Consider the following 19,481-nt stretch of genomic DNA (forward strand, 5'->3'; position numbering starts at 1 on the left):
GGCTAGATTTCCATGTCTATTAGATAAAATAGCATAGATCCAACATAGTTACAGCATTTTGGATTTCCATATGCTTTTAGATTTATGTTTTGCTATAAAGCTAATCAAGGAAATTTGTTGTCCATGTTACTCATGTTACTCAAGAAATTTCTGTGTACTTGTGGTTTTATAATAAATAGATACTCTTTATTAATTATAACACTCAATATGGCATTACAAAAGTTGCCTCATCTCAAAAACTGTCTCTGTCAGTCAAGAGATCAGGATTTGAGAAATACTGTATGAGGACGAGTATAAGAAGCTGTGATTTTCTTCCCCCGTCTATTCCACTGTCTGTGTTTTTCATGAGCTCTTATGTATTTATGGTGATCTCTCTACGATATGTTCTGTCCTGACTCTGTATTTCATGATCATCCCTCTCCTTAACCATTCGTCTCCTACCTTATTCCTTCAGTTACTCCAAATCGCCTCTTCAATGGAGTCCAAACTATAACAAGGCTTTAAAGACCGCAGTGTCTGATTCCACCCCGAGTTCCAGCCTTACCATCCATACCCTTTGCTTTCCCAGTACTCCTGCTGAGCTGGGCCCTGGGCTCCCCACATAGGCTCTGTGCTTCCCTGCCTCCGCTGGGCTCTCTTTTGGATATTTCTCCCACACAACCTAATTCCAAATAATATTCATCTACTAGGCTTTTCCATCTAGTAGGTTTGAGATAATTGCCATTTATTCTTCAGAGTTTTCTCTCATACGCTTCCAGTGAGGCTCAGCATTTCCGGCTTTCAGAATCATGTATTTGTCTCTTGCAGCACACACTCACCCTATTCTAATAAGGTCCTGTGTTCTTGCGCTGTCTTCCCTGCTTGATGGAAGGAACTTTGAAGACACAGAACCGTGTTTGTTCATACCCACCATCGTGCCTGGTGCTTAGATCATCAGCATGTTTTATTTTTTTTTGCAGTTTTTGGCCAGGGCTGGGTTTGAACGAGCCACCTCCGGTCCATGGGACTAGCACCCTACTCTTTTGAGCCACAGGTGCCACCCTTTCAGCATGTTTTAATGAATTAATATTTCCATCAGAGAAATACAGCATTTCTATGTAATGAGCACTGCCTTTTTCTCCCTCTAGATCTAGAATCACATGTATAAAAGGATTTGGCCAGTTTAAAATGTAAAGTTTCTGTTAGTAATAGTTAGGCATTACCATATACTAAGGTCTTGAAAAGTAAACTCTGCCTTCATGAGGGTGGGGATATAGGAACCAGCATTTTCAAGTTTCTAAATACAATTATCCAATCATGTTCTTTTCCTTCTAAAATGCATTTAATTTCCACAGGAGTTGGGCCTCCGGCAGTTACGGGAAGGCGCATCAGGGAAAAGCATGAGGTCCCCCCTGTGCTGCTTAACCATCCTAGCTTTTCATACTTACATCTCCCTGATACTTGGTAAGGGCTGACGACATTGTGCTTTGTTGAAAGCTGATTATCTTTTTTTTTTGTTTGTTTGTTTTTGTAGAGACAGAGTCTCACTTTATGGCCCTCGGTAGAGTGCCGTGGCGTCACACAGCTCACAGCAACCTCCAACTCCTGGGCTTAAGCGATTCTCCCGCCTCAGCCTCCTGAGTAGCTGGGACCACAGGTGCCCGCCACAATGCCCGGCTATTTTTTTGTTGCAGTTTGGCCGGGGCCGGGTTTGAACCCGTCACCCTCGGTATATGGGGCCGGCGCCTTACCGACTGAGCCACAGGCACCGCCTGAAAGCTGATTATCTTTAATCTGAATAAGTAAAAATTCAGAAGAATCAGTAAGAGCTGGTAGTCGGTATCTGTTTCCTTTTTTTTTTTTTTTCTTAGTAAAGATGGAAAATAGTGAGATTTGTCATAATGACTTGGTGGAGGGAATGGGGTGGCTTCCTTCATTGAATATTTTTCATGTGTTCTCAGCTAAAATTTGCATATGAAGGTGATATTTTAATCATATTTATATTAGATTTCTTTTCCTTTTTTTTTTTTTTGAGGCAGAATGTTACCATGTTGCCCTTGGTAGAGTGTCCTGCTGTGGCGTTACAGCTCATAGCTCACAGCAACCTCAAACTCTTGGGCTCAAGCTATTCTCTTGCCTCAGCCTCCCAAGTAGCTGGGACCACAGGCGCCCACCACAACGCTCGGCTATTTTTTGTTGCAGTTGTTTTTGTTGTTTAGCTGGCCTGGGCCAGTTTTGAACTTGTCAGCCTCGGTATATGTGGCTGGCCCTGTCACCTCTATGCTACAGGTGCTGAGCCTAGATTTCTTTTTTGAAAAATATAAAATTATGGGCTAAAATAAGGTAATATTGCCACTAAACCTAGAAATTCAAATTCAAATCTAAGCCATCTTTGTTCTTAAGTATTAGTCTGTCTTGTAACTTCCTTAAACTTAAGTCATACATGAGACTTGCCTTACTTTTCCAGGTATAAAATGACAAAATGAAAGTTTTCATCTTTTCCATGAATAGGCTTTGGCTGTATATGTTAATGAAGTTTGGAGAGTTATAAATATGTACCATGTTTTGTGACAACTGAGGCTGTTCCTGTTAAATTTCTAGGTACGGGAGAAGTCAATGTTGTGGAAGCAGAAAGTCTCCTTGAACCCTTCCTCCAGCAGTTCCCAAATGTAAGCTTAGTATTTCAAATGATCTTTTGGCCAGAATTAATCAGCCAGCATTGATTGTTGAACAGTGTGTTTCTTTCCTTTTTCCCAGGGCTCACTTATGTTGTTTTATCATGCCCGAATAGAGCTGCTGAAAGGGAATCTTGAAGAGGTAATTTATTTGGCAGTAGTGATTTGAGGGAGTTGTCTGTGTTCTGAGTTGTGCCACACAATCATTGAACAAAAGTAAATTTAGCTATGTGGACCTAACAAAAGTAAAAGAATAAATCATGTAATTAAAAGTGAAAATTTTAATTTGTATATATATTGTTTATACAAGATGTCCCAAAGATTGCCATATATATAGGGAAAATGGGAAATTGAACTTAAATGTACCTTTATTTACAAGATATTCATTATGTAATTTTACAGAATACTTCTCTGTGTTGGTATGTAAATATAAAAAATATAAAATGTAACATGAGTTTGTTAATTTTTCCTATGTATGGCTATCTTTGGGGATACCCTATATATCATAGGTTACTGAATATTGTCTATATTTACATATAAAGTATGTGAGACAATTAAGGGTAGAATATACAAAATAACAGGTGGGTAATCTAGGGATTTTCAAACAGCTTTGAGTATTACCCATTTCTGCATTCATTACAAATTGACTTTGAAATCTAGCTTTTCCATAAAATGCAGCTCTACTCTGCTACATGCAGGCTCCTCGTCAAAGGAAATTATTCATCAATCCCCTCAAAGAAGGAAACACTGGGGTCAGAAGAAGAAAAGCAAGGAGTGTTCATATAAATGCTACTTTCACAGATAGTTTTCTTTCACACAAATGGGCTCAAACTTGCATTGTTCTGTAATTTGTTTTTTTCTACTTATAATACATCTTGGATCTTTTTCCAGGTCAGTGTATCTAAATATCCCTCATTCTTTTGATGGCTGCATTTCATTTCATGGGATGGATATACTGGAGTCATTAGTGTGGTCTACTGTTCACAGACACTGCTGCTGTAACAGTGCCATTGTAGACATCACTGTATGTATATGTCTGTGCACAGGTATAATGATTGAAGACAGATTCTGAGTATTAGCATTTCTGACCCAAAAGATGTTTGCATTTTGATAAATCCAGCCAATTTAACCATCCTAAATCATATTTATATTATTTTATTCCAATTTAAACTCTTATAAAGTTATGACAATGTTTGTCTTCAATTCTTGGCCAACTCTGGACATTATCCATTTTTAACTTTTGCCAATGTGATGGCTAAAAATGAGACTCTAATTTTTCAACTTATATGTCCATTTGTAAGTTTCTTCCTGTGTATATTTATCATTTACATATTTTTTCTGCTTTGCCTATTTATATCTTTGCCAATTTCCCCATTGATTGTCTTTTTCTTAAATAATTTTGTAAAATTATTGTATGATAAGGGGTTAATCTTTTGCCTGCCATATAGGTAGTGGTATCTTCTCCAGTGTCCATTGCCCATAACTTTAAGATGCATTTTATCCTATAGATGTCCTGACTTTAATACTTGTCAGTCTTTTCTTAAAGGATGTTTATATTTTATATCTTGCCTGGAATGGAACTTCCCCACTCCCACATTCTAAAGTGTCAAGTCTCCTTCACAAAGTTAAAATAAAGAGGCAGAACTTAATTGTGTCACTGTGTGTAAGAAAAGGAACATATCATCGTACTGAGTGGTTTAATGAGTATAATTTTGTTCTTTTTGTACAAAGTGTTTTATGTATTTTTCCATTAGGTTATTATCTCCTTGTCTAATATCTGGATGATCAGCTTTATGCAATTGACTTATAGGCACAAGAGATATTTCGAAAATGCATTTCAGTTCAAGAAGAATGGAAACAGTTTCACCATCTGTGTTACTGGGAGCTAATGTGGATTTATGTATTCCAACAAAACTGGATGCAGGCGTATTACTATTCAGATCTGCTCTGCAGGGAGAGTAAATGGTCCAAGGTAAAGTGCAGTGCTTTCATTAATGTTGTTTATTTGCTAATAAGTGGCCAGGATGATTTTAGGTCTCTTTGTTCACAGTTTAGAGATCCACAACAGGAGGATACATACATCAAGTATCTACAGTTTATAGGCTCTGTCCATAGCATTATATGCTTTGAAAACTGTCCAAAGAGTTTTTTTGCAATAAAAAAGCTTTACCTCTAAAGATGAAATGCATTTATGGTTAAAGTTATTAAATTTCAATAGTCTAGATAATTTTATGTAGACTTCTCAATGCCCTTATGACCTAGCTTTTTGGGGTAATAAAAATGTATTCGATCTCACTTGTGAAAAGTTGAGAGAAATGAGATAATGGTTCTTTGCTCATTCTGTCTGCTTTCTCACCCATGAATGCTATAGTTGGGAAATAGAGAAACAGTCTAAATTATTATTGAAAAGTGTTGTTCTTATTTTGAACAGGCAATATAAAACTTCCTTTCCTTTGATTTCTTTGATGCCTCTTAATATTATATCTAGAAGATCTGTAGGTCATTCCTGATTTGTGGGGTACCTGGGGATGTTCTATAAAAGCTCCTTTTTCTCCATTTTCTTAAGGCAACATATGTGTTCTTGAAAGCTGCAATTTTGAGTATGCTTCCGGAGGAGGATGTATTAGCAACTAAGGAGAATGTGGTAGCTTTGTTCAGGTAAGCAAGACACTATTTCTGTAACAAACACCCTGGCTGTGTAAAGGAGCACACAAATACATTGTCTTTTTTTTTCCTTAATGCTTTCCCATGCTTCACTTTCATATTTCTGTCATTTCTCCACTCATTTGATATGGGAACACTTAAAAGAATACAGTTAGCAAAAAGTCACAATGTCATTCTTTTAGCAGGATTTTGCAGATATGTTGTTATGATTAGACATTATTATATTATGGGAATAGAGTTTTATCGTTGGTACTTTGCTACTACGTTTTTAAGACAGATTCCTCAATTGGTGTTGTTACAAAAGGATGTTAACTATTGCTGTGAATCATAGGTATTCTGTGGTCAGATAAACTTAAACACAGTATGTATAACATATCCCTTGTATTAACTAGTACTGTTAAAGATTTGGAAATCTTCTTGCCATGAAGCAATCTGTTTAATTCTGTTTCATCTATCCATCCATCCATCACCTTTTTGCTGAGCTCTTACTCAATGAAGGGGTACTAGGTGTGTGACCCCTGTCCTTGTGGAGTTTATAGTCTTTAGGGGAATCAGACATCAATGCAGATAAATGCAAAATTACAATACGTGGCTAATTTTTCCCTTAGAATCTGTGTGAAAGAGCATATAGGGAATGTTGAGCTATGTGAAGTCTGAAGGGAGAGTGGAGCTGCTGTGGCAGTGGAGAGTGGTGTGATGCAATTTCAGAGCAAGGGAACGACAGGAGAGAGTCTAGTGGCAGGAGGGAGCCCTGCACATTCAGAGAGCTAAAGGGTGATAATGGACAGGACATGATGCTTCAATATGTGTATACATGGGTCAAAGAAAAAGAAATGTGAAGAATGACTTAGGTTGCCATAACAAAATACCATCGACTGCTTGGCTTAAACAACAGACATTTATTTCTCATGGCTCTGAAGTCTAGAAGTTGAGATAAAGGAATCCCTGTAGATCTGATGTCTGCCGTGGGCCCACTTCTTGGTTTGAAGGTGGCTGGCTTCTTGTTGTTCTCTTCTTGCTCACATGGTGGTGAGCAGGGAGAGAAAAAGCAAGTTCTTGTGTCTTTAAAAAAAGGATACTAATTCCATTCATGAGGGTCTAACTGTCATGAGCTCTCATGGGACTTCCCAAAGGCCCCGCCTTCTAATGCCATCATGTAGGTGGTTAGGACCTCAAGGTATGGATTGTGGGAGGAAGTAAACATTCAGTCTGTAGTACTTTCAACACACTATGCCATTTAAAAATAAGACATAGTACGTGTTTAGTGTTATAGGGATCATTAGTAACCTGCAGGAGCTTATGAAATAAAAGAATGGAGGTGGAAACCAGACTGAAGTTGGTTGAAGAGTTAATGAAAAGTGAAGAAATGGAGAGTGAACATAAATACATCCCTAAATGACTTTGACTGTGAAGAAGAGGGGAGAGAGAGAGGTGATAGTTGGAAGGAGAAGTAAGGTCTAAGAATATGTTACTGGGAAAGATTTGAGCATTACCAAACCCCACTGGGAAGCATCTGATGAGGATGATAAGTTGCACATACAAGTAGGAAATGGGATAACTGATACTGTATGGTTCCAGTGAACGCAAGAGGTAGGATTGGCTTCTTCTAGGAGGAAGGTCCAGTCCTGCTCTGCCCTGGTATCACCTTCCATGAAGAACAGGTGCAGAGCGAGGCAGGCTTCTGGGTGGTAGGAGGAAGTAAGGAGTTGCAACCTCTCAGTGTCTATTTTCTTTCTTTTTTTATGTAAGAACTTTACAATAGTATACTTTTATTTTCCTGCTATTTTTTGTGCTATTGTGCTTTTCCTTTCTTTTTTTTTTTTTATTGTTGGGGATTCATTGAGGGTACAATAAGCCAGGTTACACTGATTACATTTGTTAGGTAAAGTCCCTCTTGGAATCATGTCTTGCCCCCAGAAGGTGTGGCTTGCACCAAGGTCCCACCCCCCTCCCTCCTTCCCTCTCTCTGCTTCCCCCACCCCATAACCTTAATTGTCATTAATTGTCCTCATATCAAAATGAGTACATAGGATTCATGCTTCTCCATTCTTGTGATGCTTTACTAAGAATAATGTCTTCCACTTCCATCCAGGTTAATATGAAGGATACAAAGTCTCCATTTTTTTTAATAGCTGTTTTCTTTATGAAGTAGGAGGTAGAGTCATCTGCTGAGAGTGAGGGAGAAGGGGGTGTGGAGGGAGGAGGAGAATGGAGAATGAACTCATTACGTTGCAGAGAGTGGGCCCGGGAGAAACACAGCAGGGGCATGTCAGACAGGGCAGGTTGCTGGTGACTTGACAGTGATGCCAACCTGCTCTTGGTGCAATCACAGGGGAGATGGGCCCTGAGCTTCATCCAGGGCTGGGTTAACGCCAGATGAGTGTAAGGACTACTCTGTAGAGGAATATAGGAAATGGGCCGGACCAGAGTGCAGCAGTAAAGGCAAGTGCAACCTAAGCAGGAGTGTGAAGGGACAAAGGGAAGAAGGAGGCTGCTGGGCTAGGAGACAGCTGAAGGGCAAGGAGACCGAAAGTCTTACCAGGGAGTTAGAGTGAAGAGAATGGAGTTCCAAGGTGGTGGGCTTGAAATTGTTCTTTGTGGTAGAAAAGTTATAGGTCGTGGTCTAAGGTGAGTGTAAGAGTGGTATATGAGTCCCTGACATAGAAAGGAGACTACACCAGAGATGAGGAAGGCAAGGAAATGAGAGTCCCCAGCCCCCATATTCTTCAAACGTAAATAATGAGCAAACCTTTTAAATGGAACACTTGTGTTCTGTGGACCATGTTTTGTAACTGCAGTTTCCTTGAATCCTTTCTCAGCAACTCGTTTGATGCACTCATAAAATTATGTATATGAAAGTGCTCCAGGAAAATGTAGTCTTTCCATCAACCCCCAATTTTATATGCTTGTAAATTTCATAATTGGAATTCTTTAGAATTTTGAGAAGTTTGTAAACATGGCCATATCCTAAGCTATTTCCAAAATCACCTATGCTTGGGGAACATTTTCTCCAATTATACATTAATTGATGGCTGTCTTCTGAGCCATATTGTTTTTTAGCTCACTATCATATTTACAAATAGGAATAGTTAATATTCAGTGCCTCTTCTTCATTTTTGTGGGTATCCACAATGTAAGTAAATACTTTGAACTTGTTCCTGTTTATTTATAGAAATTATCAATTTTATACCTAGATTACCTGGAGTGTGTTGGATAGATTTAAGGCATTAGCTATGTTGACTAGAAAGAAATATGTGTTCATCAGTGGTTCTCAAACTTGAGTGTGCAGCAGAATCACCTACACCCCTGGAGCTGCTGATTCAGTAGTAGGTCTGGGGTAGGGCCTGAAAATTTACAAGTCAAACAGGTTCCCAGGTGAAAACCACAGGTGTAAATAATGTCTGTGTTCTTATGACCTCTCACTGGGGCTGGGGCTCTTTGCAGACAGGTGGAAGGCTTGAAGCAGAGAATTGCTGGTAAATCTCTCCCTACCGAGAAGTTTGCTGTGAGGAAGGCTCGCCGCTACTCTGCCTCCTTGCCTGCCCCCGTGAAGCTAGTCTTGCCTGCTCTGGTTGGTATTCATTTTTATTCACCATTCACATACTACCCTGTTTTCCCGAAAATAAGACAGTGTCTTATTTTAAGGTGTGCTCCCAAAGATGCGCTAGGTCTTATTTTCAGGGGACGTCTTATCTTTCCTGTAAGTAGGTCTTATTTTTGGAGGATGTCTTATTTTTGGAGAAACAGGGTAGAGATAAATTATCTATTCACTCTATCTATAGAGCATGTCTATAATAGCCTTGGCTGTGAAATTCAGCTTAATTAAAACCCACTGTGAGTGGTATTGTGGGGGAAACATTTGTAAATAATAAAGAATAAAAATTATAGCTAATGTTTCCTGACTAGTGTGTTCTAGGCATTATGATAAGCTATTGAAAACATATCATTTAATTCTTACCATAACTCTATGCGTGTCATTAGTTTTCTTAGCCCCATTTTACGGATAAGGAAATTCAGAGAGTGATAAAGTTGACTTCATTGACGTCGAGCTGAATTACAATGCAAGCCACATGTGTAATTTACCTTTTCTCATAGGCACATTAAAAAAGTAAAAGGAAACATGAAATGAATTTTAAGAATATATGTTGTTTTCCTTGGTGTATATAAAATGTTGTCCTTTCAATATGTAGTTGATAACTTATTTCACATTCTTTTATATTATACTAAGACTTTGAAATCTGGTGTGTCTTTGACACTTTGAAGACATCTCAGTTTGGACATTTCCTATTTGCAATGCTCGAGAGCCACAAGGGGCTGGTGTCCAACTCACATTCTTAACTGGTATGCCGTTTTCAGCGAGGCTTCTGTGAAAAGCATGATTTCAAGTTAAACTTTCTTAATGGAGTCTTCTTCAACAAATATTGACTGTCAAATTACTGTGACTCTTCCAGGACTTAGTTCTTGCCTAGGTAGTTGGCACAGGAGAGCTGTTCAATACCAGTGACGTCTGCAGTCCTCCTGAGGCTTTTCTGAGTCTTCTTCTTTTTTTTTTTTTTTTTTAAATTCCAGAGTTTAATTATTCAAATGCCCTTTGACAGTTATTTAGAGTTTCCCAGTTTTTACTATGACAGACACGACAGTGAATATCCTCTTTTTCTGCATGTGCGTATCATTCTCTGTGAAAGATTTCTAGAACTGGAATTCCTTGTAGAAGGGTACATAGGCATTTACTATTCTGGTAGATATTGCCAATTTCCCCCCAAGAAGCTGCACCAATGTAAGTTAGTACCAACAGTGTTTTACCCTTTAAGTTTGCATTTCCCTGTTGGTGTGGTAGAACATCTTTTCGTGTGTTTATTCATGTTTCTTTTCTTTCTTTTTTTTTTTTTTTTGTAAATTTTTCCTATTCTTCCCACATTTTCCCTGGGCTGTTTATTTTATTATTGACTTCTGGGGCTCTTTAAACATTCTATGAAAAAGAAGAATGCAGCCCTGGAAAGGTGTCAGGCAGGTTCTCCCTGCCATTGGCACCCAGGCCCAGGCGTTTCCTACCCAGCACAGACAACCTCGGAGAACATCGACATCAGACAAGGCTGTTCTGTGACTGTGATGGAGCCAGACAAAAATAGGACCATTCTGTAACTATGTCTGAGCACAGATAGAAACAACACTCCGTAAGTCACAAAAATAACCAACAGCCCATCTTTCGGCTCACATGAGAACCAGCCACTGCTTTACCAACCACAGCTTTAGCCCCAGGCAGGATTCATTTTTATCTAGTGATTTGCACTGGGAAAGCTTTTCTGTCTCACAGAACATTTCCGAGAATTTTCTAGACCATCATAGCTCTTCCTACCCTATTCCTTAGATACCAGGGTATGTATAAGTGTATCCCCTTTTACTATTAAGAATCTTAAGGAAAATTGACTCACTGCTCGTCTTTCTTCAGGTCTGTGGCTCCAGACTATACGAGAAATTGACTTGAGGTAGTGATACCTAGGACTTTGTTTTCTTTTTTGATACCTAAGAATTTTACCAAAAGCTTCTTTTTCATAAAATCTCAGACATGACCTTGCCTCCTTTTGGTAAAAATATTCCACCAACAATTTTTTTTTAAAGATCATCAGCATTAATTAAAAAATATCCCATCAGTTATTGATTGGGCTCTTGCTCTTTTAGCAATGGAAGTTACATGTGAAATGGAAAAGAGAGTGTCATGATCATAGTTTTCACTGCCATATAGTAAAGATAACTTTGCTGCCACTCTCTCGGTAAGAGGCTCTTCAAGCGTTACTTTTCATCATATTTTACGATTCATTTATTTTTGAGAAGATACTAATTGCCCTGCTTTTTTCATACTCTTCAAAATACAAACTGCACTATCAGGAACATTAGAAAAATATTTTCAAGTAAAAGCACATTTGCTTTTGGTCCAAAAAAAATTCTCATCTGTTAGCCCATTAAATATAATCTGTAATGAGAAATCATTAGTTTTCATTTGCAAGAGCTGTCATTCAGCCATATGGCATTTAAATGAATGCATTTTCTGCATATTGGATTGCATTACTGGACTGTCACATGTTTTTAATAGTATAAAAGAACCTAAGCCCAGTGAAATATTCCAATGTTCATTTCCAGTGAAATTCTTGGAAACATTTTATATAAACAACTGGCAGATATTTTAAAATATTTTCCTTTACTTTAACAAAAATTTACATTAAACAGAATTATTCATAGTAGCATTTTAAAATATTTATTTTTGTATCTATATTCTATTATCTTCCAAAAGAATTGAACATCAGCAGGTACTTAACGAGTATTTGTTATATGAATGAATAAAACAATTTTTTGGTAAAAGCATTATATATAAGCTAAGGAAAGTGATCTGTCTTGAGAACCCTAGCAACCAAGGCAAAACATACGTACATTCTTTTGTGATCATCAAGGTCATTAAATAACTTCACATAATTGCAAATGGTTTTTATTTTTCCTCTTTAGGAAATGATGTATGTCTGGAATGGTTTTTCAATAGTGGGCAAAAGAAAAGACCTTTCTGAAAATCTGTTGGTAACTGTTGAAAAGGCTGAGGCAGCTTTACAAAATGAAAGTAAGTGTGAGAAGTCAGCACGTGGAAATCCTCGTCTGTGCGCCCTTCCCCTTCTCCCGCGTTTCCCTGTGCATGTCTGCCCGTTGGTTCATGTGTATCACAGGGACAAAGCTTGAGCAGCAGGTGTCTAGCTGATCACACCCAAGATGAAGGGAGGCAAGATACACACAGCAACGTGGATGAACCTTGGAAACGTTGGGCTAAGAGAAAGAAGCCAGCCACAAAAGACCATATATTGCGTGGTCCCATCTATATGAAACACACAAGATACGCAGCTCTAGAAGATACACAGTACATTAGAGGTTGCCTAGGGATGGAGGAACTGGCGGGCGGGCGGGGGGTGGGTGGATGAAAATGTTCTAAAATTGATTGTGATAATGGTAACACAACTCTAAATCTGCAAAAACCATTGCATTGCCTACTCTCAATGGGTAATCCATATGGGATGTGAATTTTGTCTTAAAACTGTTTTTGGAAAAAGGTTGAAGGGAGGAAAACAGGCACTGGAGTTCCAGAGCAGCAGAGGACGGTGTGCACTTCTTCTGGCTTCAGTTGGCCGGGGCCTCTCCATGCCTCCTTACTGCCCTCCAATAGCAAGTGTGTTTCTACAGATGCAGGGAATAGTTTTCAAGGTGGAATCTTCTCACAATTTAATGATTTTGCTCATTACCTTTGGTTGTGCTGGAGACCCCACTCCAGTTTACTGGAAGCAGCTGACATGGCAGGAGACTCAGGCAACCTGGGTTTATAGTCCTAACTCTGCACTGATCAGACTCTGGGAAACTCTGTTTTTGTTTTTTTTTTTTTTTGAAATGAGCGTAGTGTTGGGCCAGATGATAGCCAAAGTTGTTTTTTTGCTCTGATATAAATATTTTTTATGTTCATCCAGGAGTGCAGGAGCCCTGACATTTTTTGATTCTGTATTTTTATTAGAGGCTTTATCTTTTGATAAACAATGCCATAAATGATAGCCTTTGTTGTATTCTTTATCAATGCCACGTCACTTAGGTATATCCTAAGATGTAATGGTCTTTTTTGAATATTCTAACCACAGAAAGAAAATGAAAATGTCTGTGGTGATAAACAGGGCTTAGAAATTCAAGAATAGAGGGGGGAGATTTTAACAGTTAACTCATTTTTCTTAACTGGAAAAAGATGAGCATTCCAGGAGCCCTGGCTCTATACTCAATATACTACCCACAGCAGGGATGAAATGATTGAATACGAAACCCTCCAGAGAGGAGGGTTTCATTTGGGTTTTTTCTTGTACTTGTAGCTGTGGTATCAAGCTGAAATGTTTAATGAGGTTTCTCTTCACAATTATTCTTTTCAAGTTAAACACATAATTATAGTTCCTAGGTATGGGTGGAAAAAAGTCACTCAATTCATATTTTTGCTACTGTAGCACAACATAGAATTCTGGCTATTCCATTTTATCCTTATTTTTATAGTTACATAGTGTATCTAGATGCACTAGCCTCATTTTTTTTTAATTTAATATATCATAAGCTTTTAAAGTTTGGTAAATAGCCTTTATAAATATCAAAAGCTTCATAGCACTCCATAGAGCAAATGCATCATAATTTAATTAACTCTTTCAGTATTGTTGGGCATTTAGGCTGCTTCACATATTTAAAATAATTCTAGCTTTAGATTTCTGTCCATCAATAGGAGAAGAAATCTAAAGGAATGAAATCTGAGTCAGTGGGCTTATCTACTAGCAAGGTCAAGGTTTCAGGCTGGACAGCTACAGAATCAAATAGAACAAAGAGAACAATGCTGCTCTGAGGCCACTGACATTCTTCTCTGCTCACCTCCATGAGCCATCTTGCAAATACAGACCGGTGGTCACAGGGAGACCAGGTGAGTGGAGTGCTCTACTCCACTATTGAAAAACAGTCACGTGCAAAGCTCATCTTTTAATGAATGGGGAGTAGTATCCCCTTTCCATATTAAAGGTGGCACTTTTATAGAAGAGCCAAGATTCCCCTTTTCTCTCTTTTTCTTGCTCTCCCATTCACAATAAAGTGAATGTGTATTGTTTAACACAGAACCAGGAGCAAATGTGTAAGTGCAGACTGCAGACTTGCTCTATGGACATTTCAGATTTTCTTTGTATGTTCTTCTGATTTCTAGTAGTAACATATTTTCTATATGTTCTTTTCTATTAGCATATGGGTTGTGATAGGCTTCCTTTTCTGTTTTTTTAACAATTATATCTTTTTGTTTAAATTTTTTTTATTTAATTATGGTAAAATACATATAAAATTTACCATCTTAATCATTTTTGAATGCACAGTTCAGTAGTATTAGGCATATTCATTTAATTGTGCGAACAATCTTCAGAATATTAAAACAACTCCCTAGTCCTCCCATCCCCACCAGCTCCTGGGAGCCACCATTTGACTTCCCGTTACTATGAGTTTGACCACTCTGGATACCTAATATAAGGTGGAAGCATAACCTGTTTGTCCATGACTGGCTTATTTCACTAAGCATGATGTCTTCAAGTTTCAACCATGTTGTAGCATGGGTTAGAATGTCCTTCCTTTTTAAGGCTGCTTAGTATTCTGTTGTCTGTATATACCACATTTTGTTTCTCCATTCATCTGTCAGTGAGCATTTGGGCTGTTTTTACCCTTTGGGTGTTGAGAATAATGTTGTGGGAACATGGAGGTATACATATTTCTTTCAAACCCTGTTTTCAGGTCTTTTTGATATGCTGTATAACCAGGTGGGTAATTGGGTAATTACTGGATCAATTAATATTTCTATTTTTAATTTTTTGAGTAACTGCTATACTGTTTTCCATAGCAGCTATACCATTTTACATTCCCACCAACAATGAATAAGGTTTCTAATTTCTCCATATCCTCACCAACACTTCCTTTTTTTTTTTTGAGAGTAGACATCCTGTCCTAATGGATGTGAGGTGATCTTTACTATTTCTTTTTTTTTTTTTGAGATGAGTCTCATTATGTCACCCTCTGTAGAGTGCCATGGCATCATAGCTCAAACACTTGGGCTTAAGTGATTCTCTTGGCTCAGCCTCCTGAGTAGGTGGGACTACAGGTGCCCGCCACAGTGCCCGGCTATTTGTTGTCGTTGTTGTTGTAGTTGCCATTGTTGTTTTAGCAGGCCCCGGCTGGGTTCGAACCTGCCAGCCCCAATGGGTGTGCCCTGTGCCCTAACCATTGAGCTACGGGCGCCAAGTCAATCTTTACTATTTTTAATGTGAAATAATTTCAGAAAGGAAAACTTTTCTTTAGATTCAAGTGGCAATCATTATAATATATCATCGTGATATTCAAGTGAAATGAAAATACATAAAAGTTCCCCTTAAAAAATGAGATTTCATAAGATGTATTTTGATAAAAGTAATTTGGGCTTTTGAATAAATTTACTAGTATTCGTTTTTATTCGAATAATTTTGCTAGTTTTATTATCTCTTGTGAACACCCTTAAGTATTTCCATACTAGATATAGACTTATAATAGATGGAGAAAGCATTGTTCCCGCCCTTCAGGGAATTATCTATAATTAAAAGTCTGATATATAAAAGAAGGTGTTTTAAAGTAAGTAGATGTAACTATTGTACTATGGGTACAATAGTTCCAGCTACTCTGGAGGCTGAAGCCAAAGGATCGCTTGAGTTCTGGAGCTTGAGAACAGGCTGGGAAAGATAAGGAAACCTCATCTCTAAATAAATAAACAAATAAGTAAGTAAGAAAGTGGCTATGTGAAAATTGGGAGTCAAAGGAAATCTCTTTTTATTAAGTGAAAACATTTGTAGGGTACCTTTCCCCCAGACTGGCTTGCATCTTCTGTTTCCCTACAGAAGTAAGGGTTTTGGTTTAGTAGAATCAATTCTGATGTTTGAATGTCCATTCTAGACAGCATGGACTAATAGGTACTACCAAAAAGCGGGGCCTTTGTATATCAAGAGGTTCGGCGAAGGACCATTGGATTTTTCTCTATTTGAACAGGCTCTTTACCCCTCTTTCCCCCAGTTCATTTTGTCTCTCCATTGGTTGGAGGGGAAAAATAGATGAGAAATATATGCACTGGGCTGTTCTTGTAAAATGCAGAGGATGTCTAGAAAAACAGATGAGAAATATATGCTCTGGGCTGTTCCTGTAAATGCAGAGGATGTTTAAAAAAGCAAGTCCTTTTGCTCCACCCGTTACTTTTTTTTCTAATGACATATTGAGATGATGGGCGTTAGAGACATTTAAACAGGGCTGGGGAAGCTGAAGTAGACAAGCAGAGAGACAAGACATGCCATCCTCTCTCTAGGTGAAAGGGTTAGTTTATTTTCTGAAGATCCTCTTTGCCAGATGTTGCATATGAAATTTATAACGATTTCTTCCAGGACTGTTATTTTATGCAGGAAGATTATCTTTCCCCCTGCTCCCACCACCTTGAACTATGAGGACCTTACTAAGCTCCTGTCTTTGAGGGTGGAGGGAAAGTCCATAATCTGAAAACGGAGTAAAATTATATGCTGTCTTCTACCCACCCCCCATAATTGAATGTAGTTCTGCTTCTCCCATCTTAGGGAGTATGTCTAAAGTACAAAATGGTAGAGGAGACAACTGATCCTCCACTTTGTATTATTAAAGGCTGCCAGCTGATAGAAAGGGAAGATCTCTGGAGACAAGCACTTGGTGGCGTCCCTGGAGGCAGCATTTGGTATTAATCCCCAGAGGGTTTCGTTTGAAATCTAAAAGCAACTGGGAACCAGAAGTGGTGCAGCAGTTCCACTTTGACTATTAGTTGTAGTAAATTTGTTTGGTGAAAATATATAGCAAATGTAATCAGAGTTATGTAAAAGGAGAAGTGTTACTGACTTTAGGCTTTTCACTTTCTACATCTATCTTCAAAATTTTCTCTTGGAGGCATTTCAACTAGTTTCTAAGTTCATTGTAGATACTTTTGAAGGGCTGGGCTTCAAACTCCCTTTCTCCTCAGGCTGCCCAACGTTTCATTACTGTGTTCAGCAGATCTTTTGTGATAAAATTGTGCTTTGGCAACTTTATCATGTAATTTTCTTCAAATGTAAAACAGAAATTCTGTGTTGAAAATTTCATCTGTGAACTCATTCATGAGGTTGAAAACCATGACAAAGCATTCATATTTTAAGGGAGAATAATCATCTGGCAGATCATGGGCTATAGTCTGAGGAAATAATGGTTTTTCTTCTAAGGTTTTGGAAGAATGTGGTATTTTTGAACCCATTTGCCATATCCCAAGCTCACGAGCTACATAATTAAGCGTGATTTTACTAGTCTTTTAACTTTCTACAATGTTAGGTTTGTTCCTCAGCAAAATCATCATTCACGGAGCATCAGCATGTTGTCATAACATAAACGGTCAGTAAAACTTTACAGAAAAATCAAAAATGTTACTAAAAGCTAGCAACCTCTGACTTTGGTTGTAGGTCCTTGAAGATACTGCTGCTTCAATGTATATTTCAATAAACGTCTGTGATTAGAAGCATGGATAGAATATTTTTGATAGAACAATAATCCTAAATAAGTAATAGAAAACATAGTGTTCTACACTACACTACATTCTACAAATGAAATGACCTATCAGAGTTTGAAAGTTAGAGATGGAAGTCTGCTGTTTTGAGCTCTGAGAAGTAAAGTGACCCTTTTTTACTTGGCTAAGTAGCATCATTAACCTCCCCTAGACAAGCAATTTACCAAGTAAAACACCAGCCTGTGTTAAGGGTGAGTTGTGAGGTTTGTACCAAATGCAGGGACTCCCAGGGCCTCATTAGTTTCTTTTATGTCCCCACCCCCAGCCTAAAATGTGTAAATTATCAGTCTGTCTTGGTGCGTATAAAAAAAAAATCCAAAAGTGGTAAATGCAGAACGGCTACCTTTGTCAGATAGATGTCACGTGTGATATGGTCCCTTCTGTTCACTACGTATTTGCTGTGGGCTGCAGAAGGCAAAGAGCCATTTTGAAAGGGAAAAAAGTGGTGAAAGCAAATCTTTTTCATTACCCTCAAGCAGATAGAAGTTTGTGGGGGATTTTAGGTGCCTTTCATGTACTTTGGAACCATTTTGTCTAATTTTATGATGTTATTTCCCCCCAAAAGAACATAACCTGAGAGAATTGATAAGTTGTAAACATAATGATCTGGAGAGGGTATTCTACTTCCTGAATTTTTAATGGGGACCCAGCCATCTGCTTCTCCATATGGAAGTGTTATCCTCTTCTGCATCGGAGCCAACACAGAAGCCAAAACAACAGGAGGAGGCAGCCGCCTTGTTCCTCCCAGCTTTACCTTTTATAGATTTAACAAAGCTCGTACTTATTTCGAGTTCAAACATCCTGTTGTATCTAAGGTCGTAAAACAGAGAGTGACCACCTGAAGAATGTTTTTGTATGAATATAGTAAATTCAGCATTCTTTTAGTTGAAAGATAAATTTGTTGTATTATATTTAGTGAGGCATAACAAATGGTACGGATATTTTCCTCGTTTTTAAATGATCCCTCTGAAGACTAATAGCTGTTCTTCCTTTTTATTAGGATTTTTAAAGATAATTTTCTTTGTGTGTCTGGTTTTTGTTTTAAGACTTTCATGACTTCTCTGCGGATGATGAGTGCTTAGTAAAGTTACTGAAAGGATGCTGCCTCAAGAACTTACAACGGCCCTTGCAAGCCGAACTGTGTTTCAATCACGTTATAGAAAGGTAAGGACAAAAAGTAAAACCAACCTGAGTGCCCATGGTTCTGGGGAATTGCTCTGCGAAAGTGATGTAACATGCTTTTCTCTCCCACTGTTGAATTTTTACTTGGCATTACCAGAAAGAGAATCCAGTGGTGTTTCCTTCGTTCCTTGTAAAGGGAATTACGGTCTAAGTTGGAGCATAACTTTATGCATTTCTACTTAGTGTTTAAAGATAATTCACAAAACTAAACATAAGGCCTGGCTGGCTAATAGGTGTCTACCAAAACTCCGGCAGCATCATACTGAACCTCTGATATGCTTTTAATTTATGCATGTTGTCTCTTGTCTATTCATTTACTCCATACATCTCTGAGCATCCTTTTTATGTACCAGACACTGTGCTGGATTCTAGGGACTCAGAGTTGAGTAAACAGGATTGCCATCATTGTGATTATAATTTGGCGGGAAAGGCAGACACGTGTCGGACGCTGTAACAACTTCTCTATTGGCAAAGCGTATTTCTTCTAGATATAATTGTGTTTCTTTCCCCCTCCTAATGGCATTGGTGTTGATGTCCTGTTCCTTTAGTAGCTAGAAGGTGGAATCAAGGTTCTGATGCCTGCTTTCTTCTCTTGTATGTCAATGACAAATATCTTCAGGGCCAGACAAGTAACTTTGCTGAATGAAACCTGCTGAGCAGTAGCAAGACTAGGATTTGGTGGGTACTGGAAGTTAGGGAGATGGAGTACGGAGGTGCTTTTCAGCTCTAATTGATTATTGCTGCACACAGGGTGGGCCCAAAAGCAATAATCCCTACTATTTTTAATGAAAAACTTGGAATTTGAATATTATGTAAAAGTGCATGATTTT

At 38.3% G+C, this 19,481-nt stretch overlaps 1 protein-coding gene across 2 annotated transcripts in view; it reads left to right on the forward strand.

The window, feature by feature from the left end:
* Positions 1-19,481, forward strand: part of TTC39B (tetratricopeptide repeat domain 39B) — a 137,743-nt gene that overhangs the window by 105,564 nt on the left and 12,698 nt on the right. For both annotated transcript variants that reach the window (XM_053572212.1, XM_053572222.1), the window contains 8 exons: positions 1,335-1,443; positions 2,581-2,648; positions 2,737-2,796; positions 4,465-4,626; positions 5,221-5,312; positions 8,763-8,889; positions 11,817-11,925; positions 18,516-18,633. In XM_053572212.1, the coding sequence (XP_053428187.1) occupies positions 1,335-1,443; positions 2,581-2,648; positions 2,737-2,796; positions 4,465-4,626; positions 5,221-5,312; positions 8,763-8,889; positions 11,817-11,925; positions 18,516-18,633 (845 nt within the window). The remainder of the gene's footprint in view (positions 1-1,334; positions 1,444-2,580; positions 2,649-2,736; positions 2,797-4,464; positions 4,627-5,220; positions 5,313-8,762; positions 8,890-11,816; positions 11,926-18,515; positions 18,634-19,481) is intronic.

This window comes from Nycticebus coucang, chromosome 2 (genome assembly GCF_027406575.1).
Source record: "Nycticebus coucang isolate mNycCou1 chromosome 2, mNycCou1.pri, whole genome shotgun sequence".
Lineage (NCBI taxonomy): Eukaryota > Metazoa > Chordata > Mammalia > Primates > Lorisidae > Nycticebus > Nycticebus coucang.